Raw genomic sequence first — 23,452 nt, forward strand, 5'->3', positions numbered from 1 at the left:
CCTAAAACCCCTCTCCAATTATTCTTCAGCCCAAAGCAGGGGGGGTGCAGGGAAGCTTGCCACTTGCTCTCCCTCCTTTCCACACACATCCTTTCTTCTTCCCAAAAGAAACCCTCCATCTGCCCCCGGGCAACTGATGGACAGAACTGCAGCACAAGCCCTTTCAATACAATTGGTGGCTTGGAAAACGTGGGTCAGGATCAGGCTCTGGATCCCGGGCCAGGACGGTCTGAGGAATTCAAAAAACCTTACCCAACTCTCTTTGCCATTTAGCAAAAGTCACCCTTGAGTAGGCTCCCTCCCTGGAGAGCTATCTATCTATTTATCTATCATTATCTGTCTGTTAAGTTTCTGTCTAGCTAGCTAGCTAGCTTTTAGCTATCTATATTTATCTATCCATCCTTGTCTGTTTATCTAGATTTCTCTCTCTCCCTCCCTCCCTCCCTCCCTATGATTATCTGTCTGTTTAGGTTTCTAGCTATCTAGCTTTTATCTATCAATCCATCCATCCATCCATCATTGTTTATCTAGATATCTGTCTAGCTCTCTATCTATCAATCTGTCAATCATTTAGTTTGTTCAAAGAGAAAAATAATTAAGTTGATGATAGATAGATAGGTAAGTAGGTAGGTAAGTAGGTAATGGAAAGGATAGGGAACCTCACAGCACAAATGCTTTAAAAAATACAAATGCTTTCAGATCCATGAAGCAAACTGGATGGGAAATGCTTCTAAGAGCTGACCTTAACTCTACTCAGAAAAGCCGGTCTTGCGAGGTTACTTACTTAGCATATTATATGAAGTAATTAAACATTTTAGAATCCTTTTCCCTCTTATGCTCCACAATCAAAGGAAGTCAATTAGGATTTCAGGATTTGCCCCTTTCAATTAAGAGTGCAAGTTTCCATCTTATTTCTCGCTTGGCCAAGTGCTGTTTTTTTGTTTTGTTTTTTGAATGGGAAAAAAATTCACTTACTTTTTTTTTTTTCCTATGAAAATTCATACACAATGCAGTTGTCTTTATTATTGGCTAGTGTGATATAATGTGAACCTGCCCATTATGGATTGAGATAAGCAAAGTAGGTGAGTTTGGTTTATTCAACAATGCATCATTTAAATTTAAAATTCCTGGCTTTGAAAACATGGTCTGAACCCAACCACAGTGATATCTAAACCAGAATCTGGGACTTGGTAGGTTGGATAAACTAAGTTCATAGGGTTTGTTTGATATCCGTGATTCAGGTTAAGCAGTTGAGTTCTCTGTGGTTGCTTTGAAGGCGTCCCACCATCACCCACACAAGATCACCTGTGGGACTTCAAAGAACTTCTTCTGAAGACTCAGCCCTTGAGGCGCACCTGGGCTGAAGAGAAGAGGTGAGGCCGGGGGTTTCTTAGGTGATGCAACTGTGAACAAGTCAAAGTGGGTAGAATTTGATCCCATATCTACAAAGACTGTTCAGCATACATAGAATTCTCTTTCTCTCTCTGTGTGTGTGTGTGTGTGTGTGTGTGTGCACGCGCTTCTCTTCCTTCCTCTCCCTCCCTCCCTTTCTCCCTCTCTCTGTGTCTCCCTTTCTCTCCCTTCCTCCCTTTCTATCTCTCCCTTTCTCCTCTCTTGTCTCTCTGCCTTTCTCTTCTTCCCTCCCTCTCTCTCCCTTTCTCCCTCTCTCTGTCTCTCTCCCCCTTTCTCTCCCTTCCTCTCTTTCTCTTCCTTCCTTTCCCTCCCTCTCTCTCTCCCTTTCTCTGCTCTCTCTTGTCTCTCTCCTTTCTCTCCTTCCCTCCCTCTCTCCCTTTCTCCCTCTCTCTGTCTCTCTCCCCTTTCTCTCCCTTCCTCTCTTTCTCTTCCTTCCTTTCCCTCCCTCTCTCTCTCCCTTTCTCTGCTCTCTCTTGTCTCTCTCCCTTTCTCTCCTTCCCTCCCTCTCTCTCCCTTTCTCCCTCTCTCTGTCTCTCTCCCCTTTCTCTCCCTTCCTCTCTTTCTCTTCCTTCCTCTCCCTCCCTCTCTCTCTCCCTTTCTCTGCTCTCTCTTGTCTCTCTCCTTTCTCTCCTTCCCTCCTCTCTCTCCCTTTCTCCCTCTCTCTGTCTCTCTCCCCTTTCTCTCCCTTCCTCTCTTTCTCTTCCTTCCTCTCCCTCCCTCCTCCCTTTCTCCCTCTCTCTGTGTCTCCCTTTCGCTCCCTTCCTCTCTTTCTGTCTCTCCCTTTCTCCTCTCTTGCCTCTCTGCCTTTCTCTTCTTCCCTCACTTTCTCTCCCTTTCTCCCTCTTTCTGTCTCTCTCTCTCCCTTTCTCTCCCTCCCTCTCTTTCTCTTCCTTCCTTTCCCTCCCTCTCTCTCTCCCTTTCTCCGCTCTCTCTTGTCTCTTTCCCTTTCTCTTCTTTCCTCCTGCTCTCTCTCTCTCTCTCTCTTTCTGTCTCAGAAGAACAGTGGTGGGATTCAAAAATTTTTACTACCAGTTCTGCGGGCATGGTTTGGTGGGCATGGCAGGGGAAGGTTACTGCAAAATCCTCATTCCCTCCCCACCCCACTAACCTGCTTTCCAGCTCCATTCTCCTGTGCAGGACAACCAAAGAAGACCCAGCCAATCAGCTGGGACTCAGTTGGGAGGCAGAGAAGAGATGGGGCTAGGGACAGTCAGAGGCGGTATTTGCTGCTTCTCCAAACTACTCCAAATTTCTGCTATTGGTTCTCCAGAACTGGTCAGAACCTGCTGAATACCACTTCTGCAGAAGAAGACCTCTTTGGTACCCCCAAGGCAGGGGTCGGTAACCTTAAACACTCAAAAGAGCCACGTGGACCCATTTCCCACATAAAATAAAACACCGGGAGCCACAGAAACCCTTCCCATGCCTGACTATTTCCTGAGCAGCCACAAAACTAGCCTATGTAGTCGGAATTAAATGTTCTTTTTTCTTCTGAAGCTTTTCTTGGATTTACCCATGGTTGGCCTGTGAAAAGCTCAATAAATCATGTGCCGGCGGGTGTCGCACATTGGCGGCTGTGACACATATTTTGAGTGACAGGGAGCCACAGCAGAGGGAGGAAAGAGCCGCATGCGGCTCCAGAGCTGCGGGTTGCCGACTCCTGCCCCAGGGGAAATATGTACAAGTAGGGTGCAAAAGGGAGAACTTGGAGGAGTAAGAGAGGGACAGGAAGAGCTTCCTCCTGCCTTTCTGGGAGCGAAGAGTTCTCTTGGAAAACTCCGATTTTGGAATGGCACACTTTCTGGTCCCCGAAGGATATTTTTGGGGGTGAGTGGGGGAGGGAAGGCGGGAGATGAGACAGTAGGGGAGGGTTCAGAAATGCAAGAAAAGGAAGAACTTGCCGAGGGAAGGCACTTACGCACAAGGACGGCAGCATTTCCATCCTACCTTTGCTGTCGCCCCATCGGATGTCTCCATACTTTCAGCTTGGCCTATCAGCCAACCAGGAGCGGGGGAAGGAGAAAAGGGAGGAAAAGAAGGGAAAATAAAACATGAGGTGAGGTGGCAGTTAAGGATAAGACACGAGAGTTGTGCAGAGGGATAAAGAGTTGGAGGGAGACGGGGAGAAGGAAGGGAAGAGGAAGAGGAGGAGGAGGAGGAAGGGGACAAGGAAAAGGAGGAGGGGGAGGAAGATGGGGGAGGAATAGCAACCCATTTGGTCATTCAGGGGGAAGAGGATGCGTGGGAAGGAAGCCTTGCATGAGCTAAAAAGAGCCAGGAAGAAGCAGAGGTTCCTAAGATCAGCGGCTGAGCCTCGTGAGAGACGCTGTTCCAGCTGCAAACAGATGTTTCTCAGGGCTTCCTGGGGGGGGCAGGGGGGAGGAAAGTTCTAACATGCCAGAGAGGAAGCATCTCCTCCTTTTTGTCTCAACTTCTCCATCCACGGGGCTTTTTTTGGAAACGGAAGAATCGTTTGCCTTCTTAGGAAAGGGAGAGAGATCAATACCCCGGCTTAGGGGTGGAAATGCTCCAGAATCAAGAGGAGGAATAGGGAGCGGGAAGGTGAGAGGGTGACTTTGTAGATAGGAAGCCAAGAAGGGAGGGAGGGAGAGAAGGAAGGGAGGGAGGGAGGGAGAAGGAAGGGAGGAAAGGAGAGAAAGGCAGGGAGGGAGAAGGAAGAAAAGAAGGAAGGGACAAAGGGAGGAAGGGAGGGAAAAGAAAGGGAAAAAGGGAGGGAGGGAGAAGGAAGGGAGAAAAGGGAGGCAGGGAGAAGGAAGGGAGAAAAGGGAGGGAGGGAGGGAGGTAAGAAACTAGGGAGGGAGAAGGAAGGAAAGAAGGGACAGAGGGAGGAAAGAAGGGGGGAAAGGAAGGAAGGAAAGAAGGGAGGAAGGGAAAAGGAAGGAAGGAAGAAAAGGGAGGGAGGGAGAAGGAAAGGAGGAAAGGAGAGAAAGGCAGGGATGGAGAAGGAAGAAAAGAAGGAAGGGAGGGGAAAGAAAGGGAAAAAGGGAGGGAGGGAGGAGGAAGGAAAGAAAGAAAGGGAGAAGGAAGGGAGAAAAGAAGGGAGGGAGGGAGAAGGAAGGAAGAAAAGGGAGGCAGGGAGGGAGAAGGAAGGAAACAAGGGACAGAGGGAGGAAAGACGGGAGGGAAAAGGAAGGAAGGGAGGAAGAGAGAAGGAAGGAAGAAAAGGGAGGGAGGGAGGGAGAAGGAAGGAAAGAAGGGACAGTGGGAGGTAAGAAGGGAAGGAAGGAAGGAAGGAAGGAAGGAAGGAAGGAAGGAAGGAAGGAAGGAAGGAAGGAAGGAAGGAAGGGAAGGAAGGGTGGGTCATGAGAAAAGTCACATCAGTGCAGGAGAACACAGAAGGAAAAGATAACCATAACTCAGAGATGCTTTTAAAATGGGACTCGGAGCAGAAAGGAGGAGGAGGAGGAAGTTTGATCATCCATACTGCCAAGGGGAGGGAAGAAAACCCCAACACACCTCCCCTCCACCCCCTCCACCAAAAAAAAACCCCCTACTTAACTGGTCCTTCCCTTCCACCAGCCTTGCCCCTGGCCACTGAAAAGATCAAGTCATCCTTTCAGGTGTTTTTTTTTAAAAAAAAATCTTGGAGGAGGAGGAGGAGGAGCGTCACTGCAGCAGAAGCCCTGCCTTTGCCAGCCAGCCCGAGCCTCTCATTGGCGGAGCCAACTTGACTTCCCCCAGCCCTAGTCATCATCCCTGGGTTTGTTTGTTTGTTTTTTCTCTGGCCAGCAGGGGATTCAGCATCTCTCCGTGGTTGGTGGCCTGCAGTTCCCCTTCCTGCCCTACTTTCCAGCGAGGATGCTCAGAGAGGATGCTCACAGAGGATGCTCACAGAGAGCCGGGCTCCAGAAATGGAGGCGGTCAACTCTTCAAAACAAAACCCAGAGAGCAAAAAAAAAACACAACAACTCTTAAAGTGTGTCTGTGGGTATGTTGGTGTTGAAACGGCCAGCTGCACTTTGAATACTTTGAACTGCGCTTTAGTTTTCTCCTGCAAACGTAAACAGCTGGCCTGTTTTCTACATTTTTTCCCCCTTCATTCTTTTGTTTTTCTCTTCTCAAAAAAACCTCTGGCTTAGCCCAACACCACCACCCCCTCAATTCAGGTTTTTCTACAACCTGGGGTTCTTTTTTTTTCTTTTCCCTGAAACATTGAAGGGGGCCCAATTTGGAAGACGTTGCCTGGCAAGTTCCTTTTCTCAAGATCTAGTTCGGGGGTCTCCAACCTTGACAATTTGACGACTTTGTGGACTTCAACTCCTAGAATGGGCCAGGAATGGACATACTGGCTGAGGAGTTCTAGGAGCTGAAGTCCACAAGTCATAAAGTTGCCAAGGTTGGAGACCCCTGATCTAGATCATAGGCGTGTTCAGACAGAAGTGGCTTTTCTTCACGGTCCTGGGTCAGATGCCCACAACTTTGTCTATTAGATTAAAAGGGGTTTAGGGATTTGCAAATTCCCAATTCCTTTGCCAGTTGTAAGAATGTAGCCGTCATTTTAGCTTGTCGTATAAGCCAGGCCATTACAAATAACAGAATGACAGAGTTGAAAGGGACCTTGGAGGTCTTCTAGTCCAACCCCCTGCTTAGGCAACAAGCCTGACACCATTCAGAAAAATGGTTATCTAATCTCTTCTTAAAAACTTCCAGTGTTGGAGCACTCACAATTTCTGAAGGCAAGTCATTGCACTGATTAATTGTTTATCTATCAGGAAATTCCTCCTTAGTTCTACGTTGCTTCTCTCCTTGATTAGTTTCCACCCATTGCTTCTTGTCCTGCCCTCAGGTGCTTTGGAGAATAGCTTGACTCCCTCTTCTTTGGGGCAGCCCCTGGGATATTGGAAGACTGCTATCATATCACCCCTAATCCTTATTTACATTAAACCAGACATACCCAATTCCAGCAATCATTCTTTATATGTTTTAGCCTCCAATTCCAATTTAGCCTCTAGACAGAACATTTGGACATGCTGTATTATATGAAAATAGCAATTATAGGCTTATTTTGGAGAGTGCAGGGCTTTTATTGGGCAGATGTATAAAAATCAAGCTAAGGCTTACTTTCAGGGTAGGTCTTATTTTGGGGGGGGGAACAGGGTAATTACAAAGCAGGCTTTTCTGATGAGAAAGGATGAGGCGGGAGCACTTAGCTTCAACGATCTGGAGCCATAAATAACACTCGGTGTTATTATCCTCTACGTTTGGCCCTGAAGAACATCTGCAAGATGCATCTTGATTTGGTGTGAGGGTTTCTTGAGAAAATCTCACATGCCTCGTGTAGAATTCTCAGAAAAGCTCTCTCTCTTTCTCTCTCTCTCTCTCTCTCTCTTTCTCTCTCTCTCTCTCTCTCTCTCTATCTCTATCTCTATCTATCTCCACTACATCTTTACCCCAAAAGAGTGAACAGATAAATTTACTGGAAACAGATTCAAATCAGAGGTGGCACAGTTTGAGGTTCCCATAAGACTCGGGAAATAGGACACCCAAATCCTAAAAATAATGAGTTATAAATATTTCCAGATACAGAGTTAGATAAGTATACGCGTCCATTTTTTCCCCCAATTCCCGGTTAACCCTATTTAGGAACAATGCATTCTTGGCTCCCATTAGTTTCAAAGTTTAGAATTCCCAATTTTGGACAATAAAGAGCTGGAAAACCGAGGGAGGGATTCAAACTTTACTTCCCTTTTACTATCGTATTATAACAAAGATCCCAATCAGCATCACCACCTACGTTCGCTTAAAATATCAGCTAAAAGATCATTCACAACTTGGGTTGCTAGCCTGCCAGTGTTTATTGCTTCTCCAAATTGATTCACACGATAGTCCCAAAAGTCAAATATTTCTATCCGAGTTGGCTTTATGCTGGAGAATTGCAGAACTTCAAATTTCCTAAGCATGAAGGGGGAATTGACCAACATAAGCGGGGAAAATTTGATTCTGATGACAATAACGTCTTCTCTAACATTATTATTTTCCCATTTGTTGAGCTGGACAGATATAGTCCCAGTGAAGCAACAATACTTCTTAACAAAATGCAGGTAAGTCCTCAACTTACAACAGTTCCAGTGATGGGATTCAATTTTTTTTACTACCGGTTCTGTGGGTGTGGCTTGGTGGCATGGTGGGCGTGGCTTGGTGCAAAACTCAAAGATCTCACTTAGCAACAAAACTTCAGGCTCAGCAACGGTTGTACCAGAGGTGGCATTCAGCCGGTTCTGACCAGTTCTGGAGAACCGGTAGCGGAAATTTTGAGTAGTTTGGAGAACCGGCAAATCCCACTTCTGACTGGCCCTGCCCCCATCTATTCTCTGCCTGCCTTTGAGTCCCAGCTGATCGACTGGGTCTCCTTTTGTTGCCCTGCACAGGAGAACGGAGCTGGAAAGCAGGTTAGTGGAGAGGGAATGGGGATTTTGCAAGATATCTTTCCCCTGCCACACCCATCAAGCCACACCATGCTCACCAAGCCATGCCCTCAGAACTGGTAGTAAAAAATTTTTGAATCCCACCACGTCGTACATCGAGTAGTACCTGTATCTGAAATCAGAAGTATCTTCTAAGTTCAGAGGAAGGTAGGACTTCCCACCGAACATTTCAAAGTGTTTGCCAGACACTTTGCAAATGTGCACCGGGCACAAATGTGTTTGGGAAGGCTTGAATCATGCAAGCATAATGAAGAGCCATAACTTGGCTCCGTTCCTGGAGGAGTATGAAATTGTCCTTGAGCATTATCACGATGCAAAGGCTCCTCCCCACCCCAGATATTCTGATCCTTCCAAATGATGCATCTTTTGAGTGACTTGATGAGTGTGCAGAATCTTACAGCCTCAATAAGAACCTGCAACAGCTTGCAATTATACTTGGTCCGCTGCATAGAGTTCTAGAGCCTCGAGTAGAAAGTTAGCACCCACCCCTCTCCTGGAACAATGAAATATGTTGAGAAATATTAAGAAGGCAGAATATTATATTTCCCCGGATGAGAAATGGAGAAACATGCTCTTGAAAAAGCAGCCCTCATCTTCCTTAATAGCCCACAGCAGATGTCAGCACTTAAGAGATAAAAAGATAGATAGCTCTATTCCTAAGTAAATACTCTCAGCCTAGATCCAACAAAGGTAGGATTAGCCCTCAGCCAAAGTAGGAATTGCCCAATGCACCTTCATTGCATCACCCTCAGCAACTTTAACCAAACTTTAGCTCAGACAAAGCTCATCATTCAGTGGTTCACTGGGCATGATATACTCAAAAGCCACTGGCAGAGGTAAAGCAGCACAGCTTCAAAGCCCTGATAGACACATCACTTCAGAGACTTGGTGTGAAGCCCTGAGGCAGAATCATCTCACCTCTGGTGCTCAAAACAGAGCCCTGGGCCAGGTGAGCCCTGTTTTTCCCAGCCCTATTAATCAAACCTACATTCTATGTTCTGTTGTCACTGAGTTACTCTACTGTCAACTACAGATGTACTCGTCCTTGAGGAAGGAAGGAAGGAAGGAAGGAAGGAAGGAAGGAAGGAAGGAAGGAAGGAAGGAAGGAAGGAAGGAAGGAAGGAAGGAAAAGACAGTGGGACAGAAAAAAAGAGAGTGACAGAGACAGAAAGAGAAAGGAGAGAGGGAGGGAGGGGGAAGGAAGGAAGGAAAAGACAGGGACAGAAAGAAATGCGAGTGAAAGAAAGAAAAAGGAGAGAGGGAGGGAGGAAAAGACAGAGAAAGGAAAGAAAGAGGGAAAGACAGAGAGAAAGAAAGAAAGAGAGAAAGAAAGAAAGGCAGAGAAAGAAGTGAGAGGGAGAATAGGAAAAAAGGAAGGAAGAAAGGTGGGAAGAAAGAAGAGGAAGGAAGAAAAAGAAAGGAAGGAGGGAAGGAAGGAAGGAAAAGAAAGCTAGTCAGTCATCTGGTACACAAGCCCCCTCTGTCAAATAATAAAGTCTAGCTGGATTCCATTATTTTGTGAGACCCTTTAGTTAAAGCCCACTGAGCTGGCTTATCCTATCCAAAAAGGCAAAAAAAATTCCACCATTTAAAAGAGAAAAATTCAACAGAAGAGAATATTTGTAAGTCAGGGTTGAATTTTGGAGTGCCCGGTGTTCTCTGAGCTTGGTTGTTTTCTCCCGGACATTTCATTACCCAACTAGGCAACAGCATCAGGGCTAGCAGCAACCAAGAAAATGCCAGCACTAAGCACTCCGCAGAGAAAACATCCATTTCTAGCTGGACCTGCAATTATTTTGAGAGACAAATAATGCAGGAGAGAGAGATCGTTCCCCACCCAAAAAATATATATTCAAGAGACAGAAGAAGGGACACGCAGCAAAGGTTCATCCAGAGCCAAGGAGGAGGAGATCTTACCCTACTCGTTGGAAAGACGGGCAGCCAATAAATCTGCCCAAGGAAATAAATATTTGCAGATTTGGCACAATGCTCTTGGGGGGTGGGGGGTGGCGGGGTGGGTGTTGTAGATAGTAGGCAAGGAGAAGAGGGGAAAAGCCGGAGGCCGGTGCAAAGGAGAAGAGAACTGCTGGCGATGGGGAAAGACTGACCTTGTTAGAGCGCATGATGTAGTGAGGTTGCACATGCTGCCATGTTAGCACCCAACAGGCTTCTGGCTGATCAGAAAGCAAGGAGATGGGAGAGGAGGAGGAGGAGGAGGAGGAGGAGGAGGAGGAGGCGGCAAGCAGAGGGGTGCCAAGTTCTCAGTGGTGGAAAGTGCAAAGCTTCTTGCCTTTGCAAAACAAGAGCAACTGGAACCTTCTATCCACCCAGGAGCACAACAAACACACCCCCAGAAAAGAAAAGAAAATGAAAAGAACCTCTTAAATCCAAAAGACAGCTTGGATCGCACCTCCTAGGCAAGGCTTCCCAGCCAGATCTAAACTGCTGTTCGTTCTTTCTTTCTTTCTTTCCTTCTTTCCTTCTTTCTTTCTTTCTTTCTTTCTTTCTTTCTTTCTTTCTTTCTTTCTTTCTTTCTTTCTTTCTTTTTCTTCCTTCCTTCTTCCTTCCTTCCCTCTTTCTTTCCTTACTTATTTTCCTTACATTCCTTCTTTCTTTCTCTTTCTTTCCTTACATTCCTTCTTTCTTTCTTTTTCTTTCTTTCTTTCTTTCTTTTTTCTTTCTTTCTTTCTTTCTTTCTTTCTTTCTCTCTTTACTTACTTTCCTTACATTCCTTCTTTCTTTTTCTTTCTTTCTTTTCCTTACTTTCTTTCTCTTTCTTTCTTTCTTTTTCTTTCTTTCTTATCCTTACTTTCTTTCTATTTCTTTCTTTCTTTCCTTATGTCTCTTCTTTCTTTCCTTATGTTTCTTCTTTCTTTTTCTTTCTTTCTATTTCTTTCTTTCCTTTCTTTCCTTCTTTCTCTCTCTTTCTCTCCTTACTTACTTTCCTTCTTTCTTTTTCTTTCTTTTTCTTTCTTTCTTTTCCTTACTTTCTTTCTCTTTCTTTCTTTCTTTCTTTCTTTTTCTTTCTTTCTTATCCTTACTTTCTTTCTATTTCTTTCTTTCTTTCCTTATGTCTCTTCTTTCTTTCCTTATGTTTCTTCTTTCTTTTTCTTTCTTTCTATTTCTTTCTTTCCTTTCTTTCCTTCTTTCTCTCTCTTTCTCTCCTTACTTACTTTCCTTCTTTCTTTTTCTTTCTTTTTCTTTCTTTCTATTTCTTTCTTTCCTTTCTTTCCTTCTTTCTCTCTCTTTCTCTCCTTACTTACTTTCCTTCTTTCTTTTTCTTTCTTTTTCTTTCTTTCTTTTCCTTACTTTCTTTCTCTTTCTTTCTTTCTTTCTTTTTCTTTCTTTCTTATCCTTACTTTCTTCTTTACTTATGTCTCTTCTTTCTTTCCTTATGTTTCTTCTTTCTTTTTCTTTCTTTCTATTTCTTTCTTTCCTTTCTTTCCTTCTTTCTCTCTCTTTCTCTCCTTACTTACTTTCCTTCTTTGTTTTTCTTTCTTTTTCTTTCTTTCTTTTCCTTACTTTCTTTCTCTTTCTTTCTTTCTTTCTTTCTTTTTCTTTCTTTCTTATCCTTACTTTCTTTCTGTCTATTTCTTTCTTTCTTTATGTCTCTTCTTTCTTTCCTTATGTTTCTTCTTTCTTTTTCTTTCTTTCTATTTCTTTCCTTCTTTCTCTTTCTTTATCTCCTTACTTACTTTCCTTCTTTCTTTTTCTTTCTTTCTTTTTCTTTCTTTTCCTTACTTTCTTTCTCTTTCTTTCTTTCTCTTTCTTTCTTTCTTTCCTACTTTCTTTCTGTCTATTTCTTCCTTTCTTTCCTTATGTTCCTTCTTTCTTTCCTTATGTTTCTTCCTTCTTTTTCTTTCTTTCTTTCTATTTTTTCTTTCCTTCTTTCTCTTTCTTTCTTTCTCTCCTTACTTTCCTTCTTTCTTTTTCTTTGTTTCTTTCTTTTTCCTTCCTTCCTTCTTTGTTTTTTTTCTTTCTTTTTCTTTCTTTCTGGAAGTTTGAGAAGTACTTAAAAAAAAAAGACACTCACATTTCAGCCCCCTGTGCAAGGCAGAGAAAACAGCTTCTGAAAACTGGCCTTGTCCATTTATTTTTTCCCCTCTGCTCACTCTTTGCCTCTTTCACTGAAGGATCAATGTTAAAGAAACAGCTGCCTTTGGGGGTTTTTTGTTTCGGGAGCGTTGCTAGTGATGCTGTTGATGGGCGCAGGTTAAAATTTGCAGAAAGAGAGTCCCAAAGACACCCAAGGCCGAGTTGCAGACAGGTTCAAAAGAAGAACTGTGGAGTAAAACCCCAAAAGGGTTGGAAGTTCAGAATCAAATCCAGGACCGAGAGCAGCCAAATGAGGAAAAGTTCACCTTGAGAGGTTCCTCCAATCCCCGTCATGATGTCCTTCCTTAATCGTGTTTTGGTGTTTGGCACCCACCGTCTTTTTCCACACTCTTGCCTCTCCGAGGAGCCTCAGGGAGGGTTTGATTGTCAGCAAAACTAATTCACAGAGCAGTCTGGAAAATAAAAATAAACGAGGAAGCCGCTTTGGAAAAGGGAAGGGCTCTTGGTCCAGTCTTCCATCTCACGGTGCCAGGTTCTCCTTCAAGCAAGTCCAGATGAGCTAGAGGAAGCCAGGTCGCTCGGGCACTTCCCTTCCATCTCCTGGTTGCTGACTCACTTGGAAGACGGATGCTCTTCCATCCCGTCGGGCCAAATCAGCGCGGAGCTGACAGCCCTCTCCAGAGGGTTAAGTTTAAGGGCCGCGTGCAGACGGCATCTTCCAGGCAGCAAGAGGGCGCAGGAAGGAGACAGTACCCGATCTTGAGGAAGGAGGGAGGGATGAAGGCTGGGCAGAAGGTCTCCTTTAGAAAAAGCTGGCAGGAGGGCACAATGCAAAACGGTCCACAAAGCTAGAAGATGTCAGAGGGTGAACACAGGTTCCCAGAAACTGTGGCATCTGCCACTTCACCCATTGCCACTTGGTTGGTTCCCCAACCTCTGGACTGATCACAGGAAGGCAGCTGTTGGGGGAGTGTTCACCGGAATGAAGTCAAGTGTGAGCGATTTACCAGCAGGCTTCTCACAACATGAAGGGCTTGCTCTGCCCTTGAGTGATGGGGAAGTGGGAGGGGTGAGGGGTAAGGGAGAGGGGGAATATCTGTCTGTTCAGGGTCACGAGATGCTCTATAAGCTGCTAGGCAGAGATCAAATATCTGGCTCTCCTGTTCTGGGACTTGCTGCACCAAATGACTTTTTTTTTTCTTACAGAATGGTCTTTTGGGAAATGCACAGCAACGCAACTTGCATTTCTTTGGTTTTTGTTTTTTTTGAAAAGAGTCTGTTGCAGTTTTAAAAATAAAACGAGCATGCACAAATGCCATGTATCCTCCCTCCTCCCGAAGTGTGAAAGTTGCTTTAAAACCACACAAACACAGTCACAAGGAGGCAATTGCAACGTTAGTGAAACCTGACGCAGGAGAAAATTTCATCAGCCAAACGGAAAAGCTTGAGAAGGAACTGGCAGCCAAACCAATTCCCACCTCTGCAAATATATATATATAATCCCCTAATTTCATGGCAGTTTGCCACCATCATGTACTTTAAAATTTAAAAAAAAAAACATATTAAAACATTGTTTCCGCGTTATACTGTTTTAAAATCTGTGAGGTAGACCAAGCCAGCCAGATAGAACATAAAACGTAGAAATGATACATACGTCATGAATAAATGCATTTGTTTGAAAATAATTTGTATTTTTCACATTAAATCCCTTGCTATTAAATAATTAAAAAGGCAGATACATGTTTTCAATTGCATGTCACAATCCAAAGTCATAGTTTGGTCTGCACCATAATTTCTTGGTAACTTTTTTTATTGTATAATTAGGGCCTCACCAAGACTAAATCAGGCACGAGGAAGGGCAAATAAGTCAAAATGCGACAGGTAAACAAAATGCACAGGTACGGTATAAGTGGTACCTGGCTCAATAGTGGTGACTGCAAGAGGGATCTCAGAGTCCTAGTGGAGAATCATTTAAATATGAGCAGCAGTGTGTGCTGCAGCAGCCAAAAAAGCCAACAGGGTTTTAGGCTGCATAAACAGAGGGATGGAATCAAGATTACGTGAAGAGTTAATACCACTTTTATAATGCCTCGGTAAGGCCACACTTGGAATACTGAATCCAGTTTTGGTCGCCACGATGTAAAAAAGATGTAGATGTGGAAAGAGTGCAGAGAAGAGCAACAAAGAGGATTAGGGGACTGGAGGATAAAACCAGGGGTGGGATTCTACCAGTTCGCACCTATTGCTAGAACCGGTTGTTAACATTCTAAGCAGTTCAGAGAACCGGTTGTTAGAAGAAATTACTGGCATAATCCTGTAAGGAAGGAAACATTCTGGTCTTGCTTACAGAAATTGCCTCTCCGTTAACCCTTATTACGTTCTTGGCAGGATTAGACTTCCTGTCTCTGGAACTTCTCTGGAGTTTTTTCCCTCTCCTTTGCTGGTACTTTGCTTGTGTTGAGTGACCATTCAAAGTTACAATGGCACTGAAAAAAGTGACATGACCATTTTTCACACTTACGACTGTTGTAGCCTCCCCACAGTCATAGGAGGCTAGGTGAGGAGAAGCGTGCCTCGATGTGAGTGATGTTGAGTTGGCCACGTCCAGCCAATAACATGACCACCAAGCCATGCCCACCACCTAAGCCACTCCCACAGAACCAGTTGTTAAAAATTTTGAATCCCACACCCTTGGATAAAACATATTAGGAAAAGTTGCTGGAATTGGGTATGTCTAATTTGATGAAAAGAAGGACAAGCATGACATGATAGCAGTTTTCCTCTATCTAAGAAGTTGCCCCAAAGAAGAGGCAGTCAAGTTATTCTCTCAAAGCACCTGAAGGCAAAACAAGAAGAAATGGATGGAAACTAATCAAGGAGAGAAGCAACCTAGAACTAAGGGGGAATTTCCTGAGAGTTAGAACAATTAATCAGTGGAACAACTTGCCTCCAGAAGTTGTAAATGCTCCAACGCCGGAGGTTTTTAAGAAGAGATTGGACAACCATTTGTCTCAATTGGTATAGAGTTTTCTGCCTAAGCAGGGGGTTGGACTGGAAGACCTCTAAGTTCCCTTCCAACTATGTTATTCTATTCTGTTCTAAAATGGAGCCCGCACCCATGCAATCAAAGCTTTACAATGTTTTGGGGAGATTAGATTGGCACATCAATCCTGAGAAGCAATTGGCTTTCTTGCTTCTCCCACACATGTGTCTGAATGAAGGCTTTCCTCTTATTGCCGTCTCAGCAAAGCTAAATTTCCGATGTGGTTAACCAGTCTTGTGAAGCCACCCTATAATTCTATCATATTTTTAGTGCTCCCTTCCAGGCTCCCAATGCATTGAAATCTCTCTCTCTTTTTTAATTTTTATTTATAAGAATCACGTTTGCTCTCCTACAGCCTTTTCTGACCTCTGGGCAGTAGAGGTTTGAAACCTGCAGTTGTTGTGGTTAGCCAGCAGCAGGTGTGGACAGCTGAGGAGAGCGAGGACTCAGATGAGGGGCCAGGACCAATAGGGAGTAGACTGCTGCCTTCAGAGATTGTGGGGGCTGGCAGCAGCAATGAGGAGGTTCCCGAGGAGCCTGTGCCAAGTGCGCATGCACACAGGATTGCTCGTAGGAAAGAGCAGCTGCAACAGCACGGGTGACTTTGGAATAAGACTGCAAAGTAACGGCCCCTCCTTCAAGAAGATAAAAGCCAGCTGTTGAATCAGACGTTCTTTGCAGGAAGCAAAGGCGTTTTGAACCTCGAGCCTCATGGATATTCCAGTATCCCGAGTTTGTACTTGAAGATTCTTATTTTGCAAATTATTTCTTGTCCATTATCTTTTGGCAAGTCTCGCACAGTTTGGCAAGGCTTGTGTTTATCATAGCTAATTATTTTGTAAAAGCATTACAAAGTTTCTGTTCTTTTTGAATTGTGTTTGATTTGTTGGAAAAGGGCATGAGTCAGAACAGGAGCCCAAGATAATTAAAAACATATGGCGCTTTCTGAAAATGCAGAGGAGGAGGAAGGAAGGAAAAGAAGCTAGAAATGTCTTATTGTGGAGAGATTATCTTGACATTGTGAGGAGATTGAGAGATTCCGGAAGCAAAAGAGTACGTTTTTTTTTCCTCTCTGTAGATATCTTCTGAGTACGTGGTATATCCCACTTCTTTAAGATAACTGAGTAAGATAACAGAATAACAGAGTTGGAAGGGCCCTTGGAGGTCTTCTAGTCCAACCCTCCTGCTCAGGCAGGAAACCAACAGTTGAATTAAATCTTTGGGGCAAAAACAGTTTCCCCGTTTTCTTAGCTGATCTTTCTTCTAGGATTAGAAAGAGCTTCGAAAGAGGTTGCTAAGCTTTGGTCCAGGGAAGCTAGCAGCTGGCAATTTGTCCTATACGGGTACAATACAATAATTCCTTCCGTGACCGTTCAAAGTTACAACATCACTGAAAAAAAAAAAAAAATCCCAAAGGTGCTTGTTTCAAGAGGCAACTGGACTTTCTGGTTATTTTCTTTGCTTCTCATCCCAGAAGCTTCTTCAGCTTTGAGTTCGATCCTACATAGAGGCAGATATTTCTCTCTCTGGGCACAATGAGAATATATCTGCTGAGCAAAACTCCGCATTGGCAACAGGAAGGGCATCCAGCCAGTAAACACTCGGCTCCCTACAACAGTTGCCCAGATTCCACCCTGCAAGGTATTATGGGGTCATTAAAAGATGATGCTTAAACCTAACCCTAACAGAAGAATATAATAAAAAAAGATAAATATATTATGCTACATATCTTAACAGCTGCTAGGATTTCCTACACGCAATTTTGGAAGCAGGAAAATGTATCACCAGAGGACATTGGTATAAAAAAAATTTAGACTGTGCAGAGATGGACAGACTAACCATGAAATTAAGAGACAAAGAAGAGTCGATATATTATAATGTCTGGGGTGCCTGGTATGAACGGTTTAAGAATAAAAAGAAATCAAAATGGCAGTGAGGTAAAGAATAAGAAACTATGTAAATACATATATCTATATTCCCATCTATCTATATTTATATATTAAGCTGAAATTGTATAACGAAAGAAATGTGTATATAGAAAGAAGATAAGGAAATGTAAAAGATGTCTTGACGTTGATGTAACGATGTATAAAGTTTTATTTTATGTTTTTAAATTTTGAAAACGAAATAATTTTTTTTAAAAAAAGAAGATGATGCTGATGTTGATGAAATTCAATTACATAACAGAGTCTTAAATAGGAAGGAGTTGGATATCACCTTTCCCAACCAGGACATTTTGTTGCACGGTATCCTGACCTGAATGGCTTCCAGCCTACTATCAACCTCTTTCTTGGCTTTTCCACTGTTGGAAGTTAAAACCTACCTCACTCTTAGGAAAATGAAATATTTTAGGATATACTAAAAAGGCAGAATATTTCCCCTAAAAAGAAAAGCAGAAACTCAGAGAGGCAGAAACTCAGCCCTCCCATCTCCAACTTTGCTAATGGACCATTACTCTGGCCTAAGCCAGTCTATTTTACATAACAAAGATCTACTCCAGGTAGAGTTATAATAGGAATTGCCCAAAGCCCTTTCATTACATCATCAAGCAGCAAGGCTCAACCAAGCCTGGGGCTCAGGACGGCCTACGGAGTTGCCCCTGCATAGCCTCATGGGAGTTTGACAACCAATCAGAATACAAGCTGAAATTCAAACCCCAACAGAGGGCATAAAACCAAGGGATTCTCAGCATCTCTTCCCTTTTTCTTCACCCAGGAGCTCCAAGGCATGTGATCCTGTCCACCATTAAACCATCTTTCCAAGTAGTCACCATGTTTCCAGTGTCTTTCCTCCCCACTTGAAACTAAACCCAGAAGGAGAATTCTTCCAACACCACCAAAGAACTCTATTTCCTTAATGTTGTCGTAAAACCACACCATGGATGCATGAAAACCATGTCAGGAAACTCAGAGGTTGCCACGTACTGTATACCTATATGCTTCCAGCTTTCACCCAGTTTGCACCACTAAATCTATCTTTTATTCCTAAAGCCCTACACTACAACCATATTTCTTCTAACCCGCTGAACAGAGATGCTCCTTTGATGGAATTAAACCAGGCATTTCAGGGGGCCCAACTACCCATCCGAACGAAATCAATAAACAAATCAATACAGACTGATTTAAACCCAGAAAAGGCCTATTAAAAGACAGATTTTTTTAAAAAAAAAAAACAGGTCAGCAGAACAATACCAATTGCCCCTTCAGCTCAACATAGTTGACCTCATCCCATTCCTAAGAGGTCTGTAAGGGGCGTACATAAGTGCACCATCGTGCCTACCATCCCTGTCCTATTGTCCGCATTTATTCATACCTATTTCCTGTATTCTTACTCATGTTTATACTTAGACTTAGATTATCTTGTAAGAGATTGACAAATCAAATAAAAATAAAATAGTCCAATACATTATGAGTAGGGAATGATGCTGCACTTTCTCAGAAAATGGCCGGCTCATTCTTGTGTATGACCAGCCCAACTCGGAAAATGATTCTTACAACCAACTACAACCACCACAGAAGTCCAATGAAACAATGACATTACAATGGGGAGGAAACCAGACTCTATTGCAAAGCCAAAGGTCTATTTTGCTTGCACATCTACATCACCCACATAGGTACCAACACACATGCACATTGGAGATGCTTTCCCATGTTGGATGTGACATATGCCATCATCTGCCAGCAAAGAAAGCCCCCCTGGATTCCATCGAACGGTTTAGTTTAGTTTACTTTATTGTCATTGCATCTCATACAATGAAATCACACACTATCTTCAGCGCACATCGTGACCATGAAAATAAACACAAACACACATCCTTCACCCTTCACACATTGAACTGGAAAACCCAACACCACACCAACACTGCACTATACAGCAGAATTCAAAAGAGCTACTGCCCTGTTTTTCAGCCTATTTGTCCTTTTTTTTAATATCCTGTACCATCTGCCAGAGAATAATAGTTCAAAAAAAGGGTGCCCAGAATGAGATGGATCTTTGAGAATGTTTTGAACTTTCTTAAGGCAGCGGGAGCTGTAAAGCTCTTCCAAAGAGGGGAGAGGGCAACCCATGATCTTTTGGGCAATGACTGTTCACCCTCTGGAGTGCTTTCCTATCTGCCTCTGTGATCAATCTTCCAGCAAAATAATGAACAGTTACAAGTCTGACATCAGGGGTTTGGTTTTTTTGGTTTTTTTTTTTTATAAAGGACCAAAGAACCTTGAAGCATATTAACATTTCCAGGAAACTCAATTATACCTGTTTCAAAATTATTTCAGAGCAAAACTATGTCAGTGTTAATGAACTGGAAACTGCTGCTCAAAGACACTCAAAGGTTCCTGACAATCTCAAAAGGTATTAACCCAAACAATGGGTTTTTAGCACCTTATAATTGCTAATTGATGAGGTATTTGTAATCAGCCTCACATGCCCCGCATCCAAATGACTCCATTCTTTCTCTCCCCTTTGCCTGATCCCCCCTTTTCAATACCCTTTTCAAATCCTTTGATCCCATCCACCGATCTGAGGAAGTGACCCATTAAGTCTATGGATCATCAGCAGATCTATTCAATCATCCAGGTCATGGTTTATCCCGAAAGTGGACTTCACTGCACCATCTCCAATATATCATCGTCATCCAGCCTTGGTTTGTAAGAGGAAGAAACCCCTTCAAATGTTGACTCATTCCATTGATTGACAGTTCTTATGGTATTCCTAAAATCCATCCGTTATGGGGCTACTTCTTTGACGTTTCTACATCTTTGAAGCTATGTCTTTGAAGGCTGTGAGTTCGATCCTAGGTAGAGGCAGATATTTCTCTCTCTGGGCACACTGAGAATATATCTGCTGAACAAAACTCCACTTTGGTGACAGGAAGGGCACCCGGCCACGAAAACACTCTGCTAGCTCCTTTCTGTTGCCCAGACTCCAATCCCGCAAGGGATTATGGGGGTCGTTAAATGAAAATGATCTTTGAAGTGTCCAATCTTCCAATTAGTCCTTCTAATCTTCCCCGCTAGAACAAACAAGAATAAGTCTAAACCTCCTGTAGTGTGATAGTTGTATGGATATATGAAGACAGTTCTACAGATAAGATGAAGACAACTATCTGGACCTCTACAGCTTAAATATACCTAGATCGTTTCAACTGTTTGTCAGGATTTTTGGTTTGTGGTCCTTTCTCCATCTTGGTAGCAGTGGTGGGAATAATAATAAAAAAAAATTACTACTGGTTCTGTGAGCGTGGCTCAGTGGGCATGGCTTGGTAGTCGTGGCAGGGGAAGGATACTGTAAAATCCCCATTCCCTTCCCAGCCCACTAGCCTGCTTTCCAGCTCCGTTCTCCTGTGCAGGGCAACCAAAGAAGACCCAGCCGATCAGCTGGGACTCAATGGGAGGCAGAGAATAGATGGGGTTGGCGGGGCCAGTCAGGGGTGGGATTTGCCGGTTCTCCAAACTACTCAAAATTTCCGCTACCGGTTCTCCAGAACTGATCAGAACTGGCTGAATACCCACCTCTGCCTGGTAGCCCTTTTACCTTTTCCTCCGTTTGTCAAACGCTGGAAATCCAACCACCCTGGGAGAAGTCATGGCTGTTCTTCAGCATTCGAGCTTCTTCACTTAATATTTTCTCAGAAGCTCTGGGTGCCGATCTTTACAATCTCCCACCGGGACTTCCCACAAACTGAATGGGGGCCGATCCCAGAGGTGTTTTCATGACTGTGGTCGCTTTATTTGTGATAAAAAAACTTTATCACAAACTTTATTTGTGATAAAACTCAAACTCCAGCCCCCTCAAGGTCAGGTGCCTCTGAACCACAATTCTCCAGGCACATCTATTCGTAAATCACCAACTATTACCAGAAGTATAGTGTGAACTGCATGGCTGCCTTGAAGCACGCTGCGTGGGAGAGATATAATGCAAATATTTAACCACAATTGACTCAGTCCGTGTGTCAGGGGGAGAAACTCACGGCAGCAAAAGGCCACTGCTGGGCCATGACGTTTTCCCACATCGTCTCTCTATATGCGTAGTCACTTCCTCTGATATCTACAGGTTTCCTCTGACCTACATTGTCATCGAAAAAAGCCAGTTATGACCATTTTTCACACTTATGACCGTTGCATCCCCATGCTCACATGATCAAAATTCAGACCCTTGGTAACTGGCTCATATTTATGACGGTTGCAATGTCCTGGGGACATATGATCCCCTTTGGCGACCATCTGACAGCCAAGTCAATGGGGAAGCCAGGTTCACTTAACAACCGGCTTAACAGCTGCAATGATTCATTTAACAACTACGGTTGTAAAACGGGATAAAATTCCCCAAAGAACTATCTTGCTTACCAACATAAATATTGAGCTCAATTGTGGTCGTACATCAAGGACTAGGCATTCAGAACTATAGATGCTTCTCCTGCTTGGGTGGGGGAGGTTGGACTAGATGACCTACCAGGTCCCTTACAACTCTGTTAATCTGAATACTAATCTGGAGGAGAAGCGAAACATTTTCAAGGGGAACAAAACCAAGGAAGTCCAGTTTTCTTTTGGAAAAAGCATCTTTTGGTTTTATTCAGAACTATAGAAGCTTCTTGGATCAGAAATGAAATGTTTTCAAGGGGAAAAAAAAACAAGGAAGTCCAGTTATCTTTTAGAAAAAGCATCTTTCAATTTTCTTCAGAACTATAGAAGCTTCTTGGATGAGAAGCGAAACATTTTCAAAGAAAAAAAAACAACCCAAGAAAATCCAGTTTTCTTTTGAAAAAAAAAGCCCCTTTGGGTCTTTTGCTCTGAATGCTGCCTCTTGCCTACCCAAGTAAAATCAAAAGAAGTCCTCCCATCCACCCAAGGCACAAATATACCATAGCACAAGACCTAAAATAGGCTTAGCACAGATCAGAAAACAAACACACACACACACACACCAAAATTCTCCTCCTGGGAATTCACCAAAAAGGTCTTTTTTCACAACCCCAAATTGCATTACACAGTTCTGTCCCAACCTTCTGTACCACCTAGAAATATTGAAGGCACCCACTCAATGTCCTTGCATATCCCAGAAAAGGTCCAATTTCAAAGCTCCATCACTGAACGAGAGAAATCGGAGCTTTTAACACCTCTTCATTATCCCAGTCTAAGAGCCAGATGAACAGATAAACTGGGCAGGATTAACCTTTCTGAAGGGGGAAAAAAAATGAACCTCCACCCACCCACCCCTTTGGAGATTCAGATAACAGAATAACAGAGTTGGAAGGGACCTTTAGAGATCTTCTAGTCCAACCCCAGCTCAAGCAGGGAACCTTGAACCAATTCAGACAAATGGATCTCCTGTCTTTTCTTGAAAACCTCCAGTGATGGAGCAATCCACAACTTCTGGGGATAATCCACGGAAGCAATTGTTCTAACTGTCCGGAAATCAATTCCTTCATTCTAAGTGGGTCCTTCCCTTGGTTAGCTTCCATCCGTTGCTTCTTGTCCTGCCTTCAAATGCTTAGGGAAAATAGTAGTTTGACATCCTCTTACTGTTTTGCATCTCCCAGGGATCTTTCCCTCCCCTTCAGACCCCCCCTCCCTGCTCAGCCCCTCAGGGTCCCTTCCTTCCAGCCCTATGATGATGAGAAAGAACCTACTTCCTACCCTACCCTGATAAAACAAATACTGGGCAGTGTTGAGATGGATAATCTCACAGCGGAATTAAAAGCCAAGGATGAATCGGAATACTATGCGGTTTGGGGTAGATGGTATAAATGGGTAGAACACAGAAATAAGAATTCATGTATAGGAATAAATGTAAATATATGTATTATTTAATGACACAATACTGCTAACCATGTAAATAGAGATATGCATTTTTTTTAAATAAAAGAAAGAAAGAAAGAAAGAAAGAAAGAAAGAAAGAAAGAAAGAAAGAAAGAAAGAAAGAAAGAAAGAAAGAAAGAAAGAACCTACTTCCAGAGAACTATAATAAAGGTAATACTTATTTAATTTTACATATTCTAACTAAAACCAGGATTGTTTATGCACAATACTGGAAAAATGAATAAACACCTACGGATGATAATATAATTAAAAAGATTCTGGAGGGGGCAGAAATGGATAGGTTAATTCTAAAAATTAAAGGAAAAGAAGATTCAGAATATTTTGTAACATGGGAACTTTTCCACAAAGGGCTAGTGGATAGATACAGAAGTTAGAATGAGTGGATTTATGTGAAATATGGACTACATGAGAAAAAAATTGATTAGTAAATATTTTGACGGTTATATAATCGATGTCAATAGGGAAGATAGCCTACTTTCTAATAATGATTGATATTATCATATACATGATTGTAATGATGTTTATATTTTAACACTTTGGGACATCTAGAAAACACACTACACAATGTAGAAAGGGAATTCGTGATATAAAACAATAAAAATATTTATAAATGGGGAGAAAAGAAAGAAAGAAGCTACTTCCAATTTACGGAATCCATCCACCAGAAGTTGTAAAGG

The 23,452-nt window shown here is 43.0% G+C and overlaps 1 protein-coding gene across 12 annotated transcripts in view; it reads right to left on the reverse strand.

The window, feature by feature from the left end:
• Positions 1 to 23,452, reverse strand: part of GRAMD1B (GRAM domain containing 1B) — a 134,042-nt gene that overhangs the window by 81,794 nt on the left and 28,796 nt on the right. Inside the window, exon 1 of one of the 12 annotated variants that reach the window (XM_087939146.1) lies at positions 11,893 to 12,117. The exons of 9 other annotated variants lie outside the window; for them this stretch is intronic. Coding sequence is in view for 1 of the 3 variants with exons in the window: in XM_087939144.1 (XP_087795270.1) it covers positions 3,361 to 3,377 (17 nt within the window). In the remaining 2 variants the exon portion in view is untranslated. Of the gene's footprint in view, positions 1 to 3,360; positions 3,380 to 10,237; positions 10,350 to 11,892; positions 12,118 to 23,452 lie in introns of those variants that run through there. 2 more of the 12 variants (XM_087939145.1, XM_087939144.1) reach the window with 2 other exon arrangements.

This window comes from Pseudonaja textilis, chromosome 9, assembly GCF_049901715.1.
Source record: "Pseudonaja textilis isolate UNSWEBS1 chromosome 9, rPseTex1.2, whole genome shotgun sequence".
NCBI lineage: Eukaryota > Metazoa > Chordata > Lepidosauria > Squamata > Elapidae > Pseudonaja > Pseudonaja textilis.